The sequence below is a fragment of the Dasypus novemcinctus genome, chromosome 10 (assembly GCF_030445035.2).
Source record: "Dasypus novemcinctus isolate mDasNov1 chromosome 10, mDasNov1.1.hap2, whole genome shotgun sequence".
Classification (NCBI taxonomy): domain Eukaryota; kingdom Metazoa; phylum Chordata; class Mammalia; order Cingulata; family Dasypodidae; genus Dasypus; species Dasypus novemcinctus.
Genome location: NC_080682.1, coordinates 22,756,192 through 22,773,479, shown reverse-complemented (window position 1 = coordinate 22,773,479; position 17,288 = coordinate 22,756,192). Strand labels below are relative to the sequence as shown.

At 36.9% G+C, this 17,288-nt stretch overlaps 1 protein-coding gene across 1 annotated transcript; it reads right to left on the bottom strand.

Moving 5' to 3' along the window:
• Nucleotides 1–8,133: 8,133 nt before the first annotated feature.
• On the bottom strand, nt 8,134–9,072 carry LOC131272932 (olfactory receptor 5M5-like). Its single transcript, XM_058306383.1, has one exon. It carries the CDS (start codon nt 9,070–9,072, stop codon nt 8,134–8,136), a length of 939 nt encoding a protein of 312 aa, XP_058162366.1.
• Between the last annotated feature and the right edge of the window lie 8,216 nt (nt 9,073–17,288).

The window sequence follows — 17,288 nt, the reverse complement described above, 5'->3', positions numbered from 1 at the left end:
CAAATATATAAACACATATATGTATATATATAGAGAGAGATCAAATATCAAAATGGGATCTATGTTTTAAGGGAAAGAAGTGTTAAGGAAAGAATTGATAAAGATGTGGGCTATGGGTGGGAGGCTCTTTGTCTATAAATCTATATCTATATATAACTTATATCTATAAGATATAACCTAAGCTGTCTGTGACTTGTGGGTGTGGGACGGTAAGAGGCTGCAGTCCTGCCCTTGGTGACCATGGCAATGACTCCAGTCCCAGGAAACAGTTTAACAATGCAAAGTCTATAAACTTTAAATATTCAGGGAAAATGCAAACCAAATGTGCTAAAAGCTTATCTAGAATGTATGAAGTCCATGCTAAAAGTTTACCTAGGATGTGGAAGATATATGCTAATTCAAACCTATTGAGCACTGAAACAAAGAACGATTTAGCCCTTACCCTGTTTGAAAAGAACTTGAAAATCTTGTTCGATGCTCGGGTTTGAAACAGAAAGCTCCTGAGTCTGGCCAGCTGTCAATAAACCATTTTTCCTTCTCAAAATCATTCCTGAGTCCTGGCCTTTCTATAAGGAAATAATTGAACCTCTCACAAATGCTACAACAATAAGAGGCATCACATACTGGTGAAGATACTTGAAGCTTAAAAAGGAAATCATCTGATGGCTTTGGCATCTCCTTCAAAAGGCTTATGAGGATTCTGTTTTACTGGAAATCATTTACAAGAGATCATCTGAGATCTACCCCAAAGATCTTCCTTGGTTTATAAACAGTAGAAAGGGATAAAAACATATCTGCCTTTGTTGATGGATTTCTGCAAAACAGTTTGGAAATTATTAAGCACTATCAAAAGTAAGATGTTATCACAGCATGTGGTAAATCTGTCTTTTGTAATTTTGGACAAGCATGAGTATTTAGGATGGAATCACCTATTCTTTTTTGGTTTTCTAGAACAACAGTACCTGCTGACTTTTACTTTGAATTTCTACAACTGTGTGTGTGTGTGTGTGTTTCTCATTTCATTGATATTGTTGTGGAATTTAAGAGAAGTTCAATTATTTGAGAATAGAGAGGCCAGGACTCAGGAATGATTTTGAGAAGGAAAAATGGTTTATTGACGGCCGGCCGGACTCGGGAGTTTTCTGTTTGAATCCCGAGCCCGGAACAAGATTTTCAAACGTCTTTTATACAGAGAGGAAAGGCCAAATCGTCCCTTTGTTTCAGTTCTCAATAGGCTTCAATTAGCATATATCTCTTCCACATCTTAGGTAAGCTTTTAGCAAGGACTCCAGACATTTTAGATAAGCCTTGGTTTTTGCATTTCCCCTAAATACTTAAAGTTTATAGCCCTTGCTTTGTTAAACATTTCCTGGGACTGGAGCCTGCTGGTCCCTAAGAGCAGGACTGCAGCCTCTTACCGTTTCACACCCACAAGTCAAACAGCTTAAGTTATCTCTGAAGAGACAAAGAGCCTTCCACCCATAGCCCACATCATTCCCCCCCTTTGTCAAAGTTTACTTGCTAAGCTTTGGCATAATTATTGTTGTAGCTATGAGGTGGATGACTGTTTGTTGTCTTGACTGATTATTTATCAGTCTTTAGTACAGCATCAAGGACCGTTTTTAGAAGTTTAGAACTTTTCATTCTGGACAGCAGAATCTTGGGCAGGGGCCTCCCGCAGTTATTCTGCTGCCACTGGCACTCACGTGGATTTCCAGTCAGGTTCCAGATCCATCTATTACTTTTATTTTACTCTTAAAGAGTTTACACCTTTAATTTAAAAGGGGTGCTGAAGGGAGACGATCTCTTTTCTGTAACTGCTTCCTGCTGGCCATGGGCTGTAGTCATTGCCTAATAAGGTGTAAAAACTCTTTAATTTATTCTAACTGGAGGAAGATGGATCTGGCATTCTGTACGAAGTTGGATGAAGTTTTCATATGGTTAATAAGATGTTCACTCTGAAAGAAACAAACTTAATTAAAATTTTGGAATACCTGTTTTTAAAAGAGGACACATTGGATTACAGAGGTAGACAAGGTTAGGTACCTATAAAGATGGCATTCCTTAAAAGCTGGTGGGAACAGCATATATATTCTTTTTTAAGTTATCCATCTTTAGAGAGAAATTGCAACAGACACTTAGCTTTGTCTGAAGACACATTCCAAGCTGTTCAATGATTGACACTCATTCGCTCTGTCAGATGCTCCTGGTGAACTGGTACTCCTTGGGCAACTGGCTTCACTCAGGATTAGAACACTAATTTGGAAATACTCTTAGTTTTCACCTGTGGGAGTGATCAGAACTACAGAATAAAGATTTTTACACCTTGGTTTTCATTGTACAATTTCTAGCAATTTTGACTTGTTCAATAGGTGACTCACCATCAGCAAGCAAGCCTCACTTTTGCTAACTTGAGACTGGCTGAGACTGCCACCTTATTCTATAGACATGTTATTAACTGTTTAGAAAATGATTTTACCAGGAATTTAACATGTCTAATATACTTCTGCACTTGATCCAAAATAGAAAAGATAACATTACAATTATTAGGCATATATTTAGTACAGGATAAAAGTACAGCACTTAATATTAACTAATGTATTACTTAATGCATAAGGATTCAGAGTTGCCATTATTAGTTTTGAGTTTCAGGTTTGTAATACTTTACATGTTATCTCTCCATGAGAGCAGGCCATAATGCCAATTGTGTTTAAGTTTTACTTACAGTCTCCTGGTATCATGGCTCCACTTAGCATGTTCTTCAACGCAGTGAGCAAGTTGCAGCATCCTTCCAGTATTCCAGAGATTTTCCAGTATTCTACTAGCCTGGTGCATAGTGCTCTCTGGCACCATGGAACAGTGCCAGTCTGGAGGCGATATCCATTGTACACTTGGCTGTACCGAGTCATTATTGCTTGCAGGAGCTTGAAACTGCGATATAGTTTCCATCGACTTCAGGAGCAGAACCAGAGACTGATATAGCACATATTTTTAATTGAGGGGTCAGTGACCAGCCTAGCCAATAACTCACATGGAGAGGCCACCTGTAATGTATACAAGGCCTGGTTCGAATGCACAAGAGTTTGACAATGTTAAAGTTTATTCCTTGCTTTATATATATTTTAAACAACTTAATGCAATACATATATCAAATGACTATTTACTTACACAATTTTACTATGAAGATAATAGTAGGTACTTTACTTTAGTAATAGAGGAAAAATATTATTTTTCATTGTTAGAATGAAAACAGAATATTTCCAATAGAATCAAGACAACTTTTTATTACCATTTACTTAAATGTGTATTTTGCAGTGGCCTTCAGACAGGTTTATTATCATGAAGTTATTTCTGCTACCAATACCAATCTAAGTTTCTTTAGTTAACAATGACTTCTACAACTAGAACTATTTAAACATTTTCAGTTTGGAAGATGTTTTACAAACTCTTTATAATTGACTATAACCACATTGACTAGCCACCTCATGTTTAAATAAACTTACTAAATTACAATTACCAATGAAAGAAATTTACTCTTTATTTAAGAGAGCATATCTACAATCTTTTTCCTTCAGCCTAATTTCACTCACTAAAGATTTCGTACATAATGTTAATTTAGTTTATAAATTAACTATGGGAGATTACACTCAAGTTAAATAAAATTGAAACCATAATAGTTTATGCAAGGAATGTTCTCTTTTTCCCTTACAGGAAGCTAAAAAACTTCTTTTCTTTAAGTTATGAAAATTATTAATTTAAAAGCATAACTGACTACCAGGTTTTAAAACACATGCATACTGACTTCCAGGTTTCAAAACACATTACACAATTACTTAATTTTTTAAAATCATAACCCAGGAAAGATCTCTCCATAGTTTTTATGGACTTTCCTTTACTTACTGAAATTTGTTAATAGAGCCACTAATTACCTTATTTTGTTGGAAAGAAATCTTCTGGAAGAAAATAAGGCTCACCAGATTGTGGAGAAGAAAATACTTTATTCTCAATCTTGCAAGAAGGGGCGCAGAGCCAGATATGGCTGGTGCCCCGAACAAAGAAAAATGACACAATTTATACCCCTAAGCCTAGCATGCAAGCTCTTCCTGTTTTTCCATAGATTGGATACTTCAGAAGTTACAGCTTATCTGAGATTTAACTTTCCCACGCAAAAGTTTGATTTAACTGCTTCTTCTATCACATTCCAACCATTTTAGTTTTTACCTGCTCCCCCCTTTGTCAAATAAGGAATAGAATTTAGTGCTGAAATGGCACCGACTTAGTTAGCTCCTTCTTGGGCATCCTTCCACTGCCCATAGGACTGGCCTAAACTGGTCTCCTCCACTGCTGTCCAACCCGGGAGTGGGAGACTGAGGCAGCAGGCCGCCGGGTTACATCAACATTTTTCTTCTGTGAAAATTAACCTAATCTTTGTTTTTTTTTTGTTTTTTTTTTTTTTCCAATTTATGGCTGACAAAGGTTTAAACTGGGAAATTACCAGGCAAACTGATTCTTAATTCCCTAGCCTAGTAGATAGGTTTAATCTGCCACACCTAGTCTTGCCTTAAAAGCTCTTGCAAAGAGGAGGCCCTTTCCCAATTGTTTCCATAATCAGATTTCTATGACTTTTTCATCCTGCTTAGTTCAATTTGGGCTTTAAGAATATTTATAAATATAACTGCATATTTTTAACAATTTGAGCAAATAGGCAGACATGAATAGTTTGACACAACAACACGACTTTAGTTACTTTAAACTTTTCAAAGACTTTTGAAACTCTTCTTAATTTGCACTATGACCATGCAGTTTACCACAAGAATTTTCTTTCTTACTTAATGGATTGTAATAACCAAAATGTTCTCAATGCCTTAGCACCATTTTGTTTTAGAACTTTATATTTTACCTTGAAATTAGCAGAATTTTGGATAAGCAACAAGATTAGTTTTATATATATTTACTGAGGCTATTTGAAGCCTCAGGGAGACAGACTGCTTTCTCTCATGAATTGCCACTCTTAGGAACACTGACCGTCAAGGCAGGAGACTTCTCCCCCTCCACCCCCCTTTTGGTTTTGGAGATAATAAAACTCCAGTGGTCATTTAACCTTATTCTATCAGGCAGCAATTTATTTAGTTTACACTTGAATTCATGAGAGAAAGGGTTACTAATACCAGGAGAGGAGACAGTGCTGTCCCAGCTCTTCTCAATTATGAAATAACCATAGGCAAAGGCAAAGGGTGAGGTTAGGCTTGAAGTAACCATAAACAAAGGAAAGGTTAGTGTAGAATTTACACTTAAATAATAGTTTCAGGCTAAATTCACCCAGCTATAATCTCAGTTATTGTCTTTCCACTGTTTTACAATATAAATGCATTTATAAATGATTTTAACTCTTACAGTTTTTATTAATTTTTTAAAACCTAGTAATTTTATAACACCTTTAAATACCTTTCATTCAACTTATAACATATTAAATGAACTTAACCATTACTTTAATTTTTCCTTTAAAGTGAAAGAATAAATCTCTTGCAGTTAGTTTGAAATAAAAGGCTACTTTTCAGGATTTGATTTCTAGAACATAAAATGTTCTTTTAAAAGAGGTAAGACTCTTCTTCAAACTTTGAGGATATGATGAGGTTAAAGCACAAGAAGCTATTGATAAATGATTTTCTTTATATATTGATCTTACTCAATTTAATCATAAAAATTTCCCTTCCACAAACCTTCTACACTTTCAGTATTCATTCAGGTTCTGTCCCACACTCTACTCTTTCCAATAATCAATCATTTTATCTTAGGACAAAATCATCTTCTGTTTCCTTAACAATAAAAACACATTCCATATATCCCACATACTGAGTTACCAGGCAAACTTCTTACAACATATAATTGCCATTAATACTAAACAAGTTTGTTAAAATAATGAACTTTTCTTCACTTTAAATACTTAGTAGCATGTAATACCAGAAACAGTTTTTTTGGAAGCAAGTTGGCAGGGGAGATTGGCTGCCGAATAAGTTTGTTATAAAATTGCCTTTTATTATTATTATCAATTCAGTTTTGTTAAATAATGACTTTCTGCAATTAGCCACTTAAATACCTTAAACAATGCTTTGTAAAACTTTTATAATTATTTATACCCTTAATACAAAGTTTACCTTCACAGAACACATTCTCTTACTTAAGGTTACTACAATACCTTCTAAGAACCTGAGCAGAATGCAAACGTATTTTGGCTTTGACACCCTAAGGAGGGAACTTTACTGCATTTATTCTGATTCTGCTTTTCACCTCCTTCACTTCCCCCCCTTCCAGGCAGTCGGGTGCACAACAAACAGGAATGCGGCTTATGAATAGAAGGGTGGACTCACTGGAAAGGGGCAAGCCGCTCCCCCCTTTCCAGCTTTCAGCCAAAATGGGCAGACAGAACCTACTCAAATTTGGCAACTCTCCCAGGAACCCAGCCGCCCTGACTGGGACATTCCCAACAGACTTGGGTGCTTGGCGCGGACACAGATGGCCTCCAAGCCCCGGCAAAGGGCCAGACCAGAGACAAGACAGCAGAGCATGCACAAACATCTAGACTCCGCAAACATCCAGACTCCTCAGCTTTTGCCCCAGAATCATTTCACCCCCTTGCCAATGGCAAGGGAGGGCTCCAGCTCAGCTATAATTCCACTCTACATAAGGACACAACTCCAACACTAACATTGAGCTGACACAGACAGAAGCACAAAGGTCACTAATCTGACTCACAAGTTTATATATTTATTTTCACCACGGCTGCCCCCACAGCCATCACAAACCTCAGAACACTTAACATTTGGTATAAAGCAAATTCATTCACAAATTAGCACCATAACAAAAGATTTCAGCTAGACTTTTCCACTGTTTAAACTTTACACCCAGACCAAGCTCCACCAGAAAAGCCGATCCATTTTCCTGTAACCAAGTTTTGTTTTCCTTAATCTAGACCAATTTCCAGGACATTAGGACTCGAACCTATAAATACCCTTCCTATTAAAATCGAGACTCCACTCCTTTAGTGGATATAAGACCAGTACCAGATTCTAACATGCAGTTAGACAAACCCAAAACACCAGGGCTTTTCCCCGGTTTTCCTCCTTTTCCCAAGCCTAGAGAGAACGGCTTCCCCCCAGCCTTCTGGGGCTACTAGGGTTCTCTCGGGAGGTGATCAGCCTCCCCTTCCTAGCAATTAAAGCTAGGGCCTTCCAGACTGTGCTCACCCGGGGAGTCTTACCTTCTTCCATGTTCGGAGTTCTTTTTCGTTCCCAGAATCTTTCTCTTCAGACCTTCCATTGCCCTCGATTTTTGTCGGGAAGATTCTGGTGGAGCCCACATCTTTTCTGGATTAAATTTAATCCAGGGGCGCCCAGATTTGGGGTTCACCCGAGTCCTCCCGGCTTCCTCGGGGATTTGGAAGGGGCAGCAAAATGCTACCGTCTCTGGCCTTCATTTATTATCCCTTCGTGGTTGCCATTAATGTTGTGGAATTTAAGAGAAGTTCAATTATTTGAGAATAGAGAGGCCAGGACTCAGGAATGATTTTGAGAAGGAAAAATGGTTTATTGACGGCCGGCCGGACTCGGGAGTTTTCTGTTTGAATCCCGAGCCCGGAACAAGATTTTCAAACGTCTTTTATACAGAGAGGAAAGGCCAAATCGTCCCTTTGTTTCAGTTCTCAATAGGCTTCAATTAGCATATATCTCTTCCACATCTTAGGTAAGCTTTTAGCAAGGACTCCAGACATTTTAGATAAGCCTTGGTTTTTGCATTTCCCCTAAATACTTAAAGTTTATAGCCCTTGCTTTGTTAAACATTTCCTGGGACTGGAGCCTGCTGGTCCCTAAGAGCAGGACTGCAGCCTCTTACCGTTTCACACCCACAAGTCAAACAGCTTAAGTTATCTCTGAAGAGACAAAGAGCCTTCCACCCATAGCCCACATCAATATAACTTTGTAAAGTCTAGTAAATAATTTGACACATTCTTACAATTTCCATATATGAATTAAGAAAGAAAAAAATTAATCTCAGAAAGCAGTTTGCTCATTTAAGATGCTCCTCATGTCAGATAATAAAGATATATTACTTACCTGAGTCCAAAAACACTGTGCCTTATTTAGCAAACAATTTCTTCTGATTAACTTCCCTTAAGGCTCTTTTAACATCTTTGTTCCTCAGGCTATAGATCAAAGGATTTAACATAGGACTCAGAAAGATATAAAAAACAGCAACAATTTTCCCCTCTTCTACAGATGACTCAGAAGGGGGCCTCAAATGCATGCAGAAAAGACTTCCAAAAAAGATGGTGACAGCCATTAGGTGGGAACCACAGGTAGAGAAAGCTTTGTGCCTCCCCTCCGCTGAGCGGATGCCTAGGATGGCTGTGAAGATAAAAATGTAAGAGATAAGGATGATGGTGAGAGAACAGGTGAGGTTGAAGCCAGCCACCACAAACATGGCAGTTTCTTTGGCATAGGTATCTGAGCAGGCGAGGACTATGAGAGGTGGGTCTGCACAGTAAAAGTGGTTGATCTCATTGGGTCCACAGAAGGAGAGACGCAGCATCAGGATGGTCTGTGCCAGACCATTTGCAAAGCCATAAATATAGGGAGCAGCAACCAGGGAGCGGCAGGTACATTTGGACATTTTGCTGCCATATAACAAAGGCTTACAGATGGCCATGTAGTGGTCATAAGCCATCACTGCAAGCATATAATAATCTGTGATTATTAGGGCAATGAAAAAATTGAATTGTACTAAACACCCAGTGAAGGAAATAGTTTTTCTCTTGGATAAGAAGTTAACTAGCATCTGAGGAGTGACAGTGGTGGAGTAACAGAGATCTACAAAGGAGAGGTGACTGAGGAAGAAATACATTGGAGTGTGAAGTTTTGAGTCAATTCTGATTAACAAAATCATGGTCATATTGCCAATTATTGTGATAAGATAAATAGCTAGGAATACCACAAAAAGGACAGGTTGCAGCTCAGCTTGATCTGTCAGTCCCAGGAGAATAAACTCAGTCACAGGTGTGTAGTTTTTCTTGAACATTGTATTTTCTTGGATTCTAAAAATGATCTAAAGAAAAGGACATGAAATTTATTTGTGTATTGTCATTTATCCATTAACCTAATCATCATAACTTCTGAAATTTCTTCCTCTAATATCAAACACGTAATTAAACATGACATAAAGAAACTCTGAGTGAGTAAGCATGTGATATTTTAAACATCTAAACTGATAAATAGCTCCTAATGTATAACGGCAGTCTTAACATTTTAAAAAATGGCATATTTTCTATAAATCTTCTTGGTATTTGTCCATTTTGATTACCTTAGACATATGGATGAAAACATTGTATTTCTTTGAACTTGTAATCCTTTGTTTTACAGGATAAATTTTGAAAAAGTATCTAAGGAATTATTCTTGAAACATACTGTTGTGGAAGCAGAGAAATTCAATGATTGCTTATGGAAGGCCAGGACTCAGTAATAATTTTGGAAAGGAAAATTTATTAATGACCGGCCGGGCTCAGGAACTCTTCTGTTCAAATACCTGAGCCAGGAATAGGATGTTTGGGTTTCTTTTATACAGAGGATATAGGAGTCAGGAGTCAAAGGTGGTATTTATATGCAAAAGGACTTTTTGTTAATTTCTTAGACTTTCAAGTGTTTCATCTGAGTATCAGATGGGTCTTCAATTAGCACATACTCTTTAGGTAAGTATCAGATAGGTCTTGAATTAACACATACTCTCTAGGTAAGTGTGAATTAACATATACCTCTCACACATATCTTTTACATTCCAGGTAAGCTTGAATTAACATATTTAGCTTACACACACAGCCCAGATTGTTTATGAACATATAGCCTCCCCACACACAGACCATATCAGCACCTATGCCTGTCTGGCTGATGGACTTGGGCAGAAATGGAACTGAATATGGAGCATATCCTTATAGAACTGGCATCTCCTTTCCTGCCTTTCTGAACACAAGATAATCTTCAAATCATTTCCTCACTCTGCAATGCATGTCTGTTTTCTCCACTCCAGTCCACCTCTCTTGGCCCACTTAACACCAAATCTTACTTAACTTTTAAGACAAATCTCAGGATCTCCTCAGTTTTACATATTTTTTTCTTGAAGATACAAAAATTAGTACTCATGGGTGAACATAAATCTTACTATTTTTATTCCTAAAGTACAGATATATTCACAGTCTCTAAATAAATGCATATATGTGTATGTGTATCTATATCTAGCTATCTCTATTTCTATATATCCATAGATAGATATAATTTTTAAGAGAGGAAGAGGGGTGATTGGGGAAAAATAATGTGTAAAATGACTCCCTTTTGGGACTAAAATGGAAAAAAAATGTTTGAAAATACTGCCCCAGACCATAATGATCTTGTAACTCTACCTTAGACTACCTCCTTGTAAGTTAATAAAAACACTAAAACATGAGTTCAACTCCTTACTTAAAACATATACAGAAATAATGTCAAATAATAATATTAACCAATGAATTGAGATGGTACTAAAGATATCCTGAAGTGCATTTCCTGACAATTAATCATTATAAAAGTAAACATAGAGACTGTCATGGAAAAATATACATCCTTCTTAAGTAACACATAACAAGGCATGGCAATATAATGTCCCCTTCTTAAATTAATACATTGGCAACTTGGAAACAGGTCATTTTGTAAAGTATTTGTGAATCCATCAGTCAAATATTTTTGAGGATTTTGGACCTATTGACTAAAGTAGTAAGATGCAAGACAGATCAAATATGTCAATGAATTTATAATTATTTTTTAGTTTTACTTTCTTAAAGCTCATAAGATCCAAATGAACTTTATCATAATAATTGCCAAATATACAAATATTCATTTGGTGCCAGAATGCAGTCATAGCAAATATTTTTAGACTTTAATTCATGATTCCTTTTCTTGTCTTCATGATTTATTTATAATGACAGCTTTCTCACATCAATAAGTCTACTATAACACAGAGACAAGGAGATTTCCATGCTATTTTTAATGTTTTCTGTTATTGAAATACTGATCAAGAATTGAAATAATTATCACCGTTTATTCCCTCTTTATTGTGAGGAAATGAGGTAAATGCAAGCAAAAGAACTTTCCAGAGGATTTAACGGAAAACTTCATGGTAATAACATTCATTTAAAGAAGCAGAACACAATATCCTACATGGTTTGATTGACACCTCAGAGGGAAATGTTTGTAGGTTGACAAAAGTGACTTTGAGTTGTCCTTGACTATGTGCTCCTAACATTCTCCTTCACCCTTAAGCTCTCTCATGTGAATGCTTGTTGCCACTGCTCAGTCCCCCAAGGCACTAGAACGTAGGTCTTCAACTTCAGCATGGGTGGGGTCTCCTTTACATGTAGTCATGGACAGAGTGGGAGAGAAAAAATAAATTTAGAGAAAGCAACTTCCTAAGATACATTTAATTAACTTTAGCCAGATTAAATAGATAGCTACATAGCTACATAGCTAGATCAAGAGATAGATCATTAACCCAAAAGAAGCCAATTCATCCTGAAATGGGTACAGCACATTATGCAGTATTATCCTTAAAATAAAAAGTAGCACTGTTAATTCAAAAGAATTCAGAAAGTTACTGAATAAACAGCCAATAAAAATGCTTAGTTACTGAGAGAAAGCAGAGTGTGACAATTACTGGGAAATATTCTGGAGGTAGAAATCCTGGGTAGAAATCTCAGCTCCTTTACTTTCTAGTTGTGTGGCTTTGGAAAAATCACTAATCTCTTTTCCTCATTTTCTCATTCAAATTATGTAGTAAATAATAGCAACTTCCTCCATGCAAGGGAGATAATTCAGGTAAAACTTTATAAATATGCATGCCATGTAGTAAGTACTTAATAAGAGGTGGATACTATTGTTGTTTGTTAACAAATTCAGGTCTAGTCCAGGACCTGATTAATCATCAAAGTGTAGAATCCTTAGTGTCAAGGATTTTGTCTCATCTGTAGTTGTGGCCTCGGGAGAACCTAGAAACAGTGCTTTCTCAATTGTAGATAGTAAATAATTGTGGATAGAATGGATTTTCTGTTATATCTAGTTCCCTTTCCATTAAGTAAACATCACTCCATTGTACATTTATAAATAACTGAACTCTTAAAAGAGAGCTTAATAAGCTACTCATTTGAACAGAGTTATTTATTAATTCTTCAGAATATGAGTTTCAATCTTAAGTTTCATTTTTACTAGTTAAAAATTTATTTCTAGATTCCAAATCTAAAAAATGTCTAAATCCTACCTGAGAAAGGAGTGTGGTTTCCCAGAGATGTCATAGACACGGACAACCTGAAGTGTTTATAGCCAAATTATCACATAGGGACCAAATCCCTATGGTTCAATTATTTCTGACAGGAAATTATTCTCACTACGAACACCAACTACATTTTAATTTTTTGATAATCCCAAACTCATTGAGGACATGATTTTTATCCAAGCTCCAAAATCATCAGAAAATTAAATCTCCTAAGAGTGGTGAGGTAATGGATTCATTGTTTATTTTAATTTACACTTAGAAGTCTCCATATTATTTGACATAAGAATAGTGTACGGTATAAGGAGAAAGTTTTGTGTTCTAAAAAACAATTGAAAGACTAATTAATTTTTGTAATTTTTTTTATTTTTAAAGAATGTTTAGATTACCTAAAAGTTACATAAAAAATGTAAGGGATTTCCATACAACCCACCTCCTCCCCTTTCCACACTTTCACCCATTAACAGCATTTTTCATTAGTGTAGTACATTTGTTATAAGTAATAAACAAATATTGAAACGTTGCTACTAACCAAGGTCTATAGTTTACATTATGGTTAATACTTTGGGTGATAGTAGCCATAGCTCTAATTTTTCTCTAACCCAAAACCTCACCCAAAACAAAGCCAAATTCTTTTTTGCATTGTATCTTCCATCACTTCCATCACCATAAGGTCTATTATCTTTTATGTTTACTGACAAATTCTTCTGTATGTTCCCCCAGCATATTTTCTTTATCACTTTATCCCTGAAGAAGCTCTTGGTTGCAAAAACATCACATTGAAAATATAGCGGATTCCCATAACTGCTACTCCTTCCCCTTCTCCCATTTATTTTCTCCTATGAATAGATGATACATGAGTATGATATATTTGTTAAAATTGAAGCATTGCTACAAACTATGGTCTATAGTTTACATCGTGGTGTATAATTTTCACAGTATAAACTTTTATAGGCTTTGACATAATGTATAATGGTCTGTAGCCATCATTGAAAATCAGAACAATTCCAAAGCTCTAAAAATGCTCTACGTTCCATCTATTCTTCCTTCCCCCTCTCCTTGGAAGCTATGGTAACCACTAAATTTCAATTTTTGAAGAATAAAATTCATAGTTGCATACACTAACATTGAGGGCTTGACAAAAACCGTTGAAAGATTCATTAATATTTGGTGAACTTGAACGAGGTATTTACAGATTCTGAGCTCTGAACTTTAGCCTTTATATAGAAATAACTGTACATAGGTGTGTTTATGGATATTATAAGTGCTTTGGTGATTCTCCTCCTGCACCTCCTAATTCCAGCCCTAAACTATTCTTTTCTGCCTTGCTTTGTGCACCTGGATTTTAACCCCTAATGTAGATTCCAGGTAACTATGAAATTGGGAGACGCCGAAAGGATTTTACACATGGGAAAGAGAGAAGCCTTTTTCAATTTCTTTCTCATTCTGTTCCTGCTTCATTATGAAGATGCTGAAATAACTGCATCACTGTAAGGAGAACTGTGCCCAAGTTGTATGTTGGTATTGAAGGTGGCAAGGGACCTTCTTCCCATACCAACACTTCCTGGGCTCTAGAGAACTGTCCACTCTCTTTGCCCCTTCAGGACTTGGGGTGGAAATTGCAAAGAGCAATTGACCTCCAGGTGCTTCTCCTTTATTGGCTTATTTCCATAACCTTTCCCCTTTCTCTATCTTTTCATTTAATTCTTTTTAGCTAAGGCATCTGAATGGAATTTTGTTTCATGCTGTGTCCCTGACCAGGCCAAAACAGCACATGGTAGATACTCAATTAATGCACCAGCTGGTTTAGAAGGATTGATAATTATTGTGATGACCGTTTTTTAAAGGTTTGGGATATTTCTGGATTCACTATTGATCGAGTTTAAAGGAGCCACTGAATAAGCCTCCTCTGGGATCCTGAATTAATTATGGTCCTCATATAGGAGTCAGATATTAAAGTTGCTAACAGGATTGCAAATAAATTTGTATTCATAACTAACTGAAGGTGAAAACTTTTGTATATGCCACTGATGGCAAGTTCTATAATTGGGGGCAGGAGGGACTTTGGTAGAACATCTTAAAACCCTTTGTTAGGTGAGTCATTCAATGTTCTGGGGAAAGAGATTTCTAGGTAGAGGAAATAGCAAGTTCAAAAGCTTTATGATGGAAATGTGGTGAGCCTGTTCAAGGAATAGCTAGAAGATCAATGTAACAAGAGCAGAAGGATGAAAGGAGAAAAAGTGGTAGGAAAAGTGTTTGAAGACATAGCTGGAAAAATATCATACAGGCACTTACAGATGATGGTAAGGAATTTAGATTTTATCCCAAAAACAAAGTGATGGAAAGACTCGGACCATTTTAAGTAATTACTGACCTGTAGTTTTATGTTTATAAGAGATCACTGTCTGGTATTGGACAAAAGAGGATTTCAAGTGTGGAAGAAGGGAGAACATTGCAGTAACTCCAGCAAGAGATGGTTTTCTCTTAGATTTCATTGTTAGCAGAGGAAGTGTTGACAAGAGGTTTTCACATTCATTTTATCATGTTTTGAAGGTAAAGCTGACAGGAATTCCTGATGATTTGGATGCAAGGCGTAATTTAAAGGTATTGAAACAAATAGGTATATTGGGAGAGAAGAGAGTTGTAACATAAGAGATAGAAATTAGGCAAAGAACCAGTTCAAATTATCAGTGTTAATCTGGTATGAAGCAACTGGGAAGGACAAAACACTATGGGACTGGAGAGATTAGTTGTTCCTAGTGAGTAAGTGAAAAATGGGAAAGAAGCTGAATGAGTTTGAATGTAAAGAGAAGGAAGACTGAGACTATGCCTCTTCTGACATATGGCCCTTAAGAAGATTATGTTTCCCAATTTATGGGCAGTTTGCCTTTGGTGGCAGGGATGTCTAGTTGTCCGAGAATCATCCAATGAACCTATTCCCTCAAGTATTTGTGTCAAAATCTGACTTTGGGTGGGGATAAGTTTGAGCATCCAGAGTCCAGATTTCATGACATTATTTTGGACACTAATGGTTTTAAGTCAAATCCCATATGTGTTAGCAGAGTTAAGATGGGAGTTACAACACAGTCAGTACAGAATGCATGGACCTCAGAATCTCATTTTCAAATGCATTTTCCAACTTGATCAGCACCTCAAACCACGATGGCATCTATTGTAACTCTCCTATCTCTAAGGGAAATCTTTTTAATCCTCTCATTTCAAAACCTGTGTGTTTAAATGCTCAGTGATTTTACCTATTCTTGGACTGCATATAATTTATTTCTCTTTTTATATCTGGAAAATTATTTTTCTCTTATTAGCGGATACGAAGATGAAAATAATTCCCAAATGCAATGACACCAAGACAACTGAGTTTATTCTGCTGGGCTTGACCAGCAGACCAGAGCTGCAGTCCATCTTTTTTTTTTTTTTTGGTGTTTTTCCTGATTTACCTCATTACTCTGACAGGAAACTTTGGGATGACTTTACTGATCAGAATCCCTCCCCAGTTGTATTGTAGAATATGAGAGAAGTTCAATTACTTTAGTATAGAGAGGCCAGGACTCAGGAATGATTTTGAGAAGGGAAAATGGTTTATTGATGGCTGGCTGGACTTGGGAACTTTCTGTTTGAATCCCGAGCCCCAAACAAGATTTTTTAGTCCCTTTTATACAGAGAGGAAAGGCCAAATGGTCCTTTTGTTTCAGTTCTCAATAGGCTTGAATTAGCATATATTTCCACATCTTAGTAAGCTTTTAGCATGGACCTCAGGCATTCGATAAGCTTTTAGCATATTTGCTTTGCATTTCCCCTGAATACTTAAAGTTTATAGACCTTGCATTGTTAAACTGTCTCCTGCTCACCAAGGGCAGGACTGCAACCTTTCATCATCCCACACCCACAAGTCACAGATAGTTTAGGTTATCTCTGAAGAGACAAAGAGCCTGCCACCCATAGCCCACATCAGTTGCAAACCCCCAGGTACCTTTTCCTTACCCATTTAGCTTTTATGGATATTTTTTACTCCACTAACATTTCTCTCCTCAGATGCTAGTTAACTTCTTATCTGAGAAGAAAACAATTTCCTATGCTGGGTGTCTGGCGCAGTGTTTTGTTTTTGTGACCCTGCTCCTTACAGAATATTACATGCTTGGTGCCATGGCCTATGACCAGTCCTTGGCTGTCTTCAATCCCCTGCAGTATAGCAGCCAAATGCCCAGGCCACTTTGCATCGGCCTGGTCACTTTCCCCTACCTGTGGGGTTCTATGGTGGTTACAATGCAGGTAATATAGACCTATCAACTGTCCTTTTGTGGATACAACACCATCAACCATTTTGACTGTGCCAAACCACTTCTCTTTGATGTGGGCTACGGGTGAGAGGCTCTTTGTCTCTTCAGAGATAACCTAAGCTCTCTGACTTGTGGGTGTGATGGTAAGAGGCTGCAGTCCTGCCCTTGTAACAATGGCAAGGACTCCAGTCCCAGGAAACAGTTTAAAAATGCAATGTCTATAAACTTTAAGTATTTCAAGGAAATGCAAACCAAATATGCTAAAAGCTTATCTAGAATGTATGAAGTCCATGCTAAAAGCTTACCTAAGATGTGAAAGATATATATACTAATTGAAGCCTATTAAGAACTGAAACAAAGGGACCATTTGGCCTTTCCTCTCTATATAAAAGGAATTCAAAAATCTTGTTCGGGGCTCGTGATTAAAACAGAAAGCTCCAGAGTCCGGCTGACCGTCAATAAACCATTTTTCCATCTCAAAATCATTCCTGAGTCCTAGCCTCTCTATACGCAAATAATTAAACCTCTCTCACATTCTACAACATCTTAATGTTGACATGCTCTGACACTTACATAAAGCAAACCACCTTATTTGTGTCAGCAGGGATCAAACTCACAGCTTCCCTGCTCATCATCCTCATCTCCTACATTTTC

Excerpts from the sequence above, each read along its gene's own strand:
- LOC131272932 (XM_058306383.1), bottom strand. The coding sequence starts at position 9,072 with ATGTTCAAGAAAAACTACACACCTGTGACTGAGTTTATTCTCCTGGGA.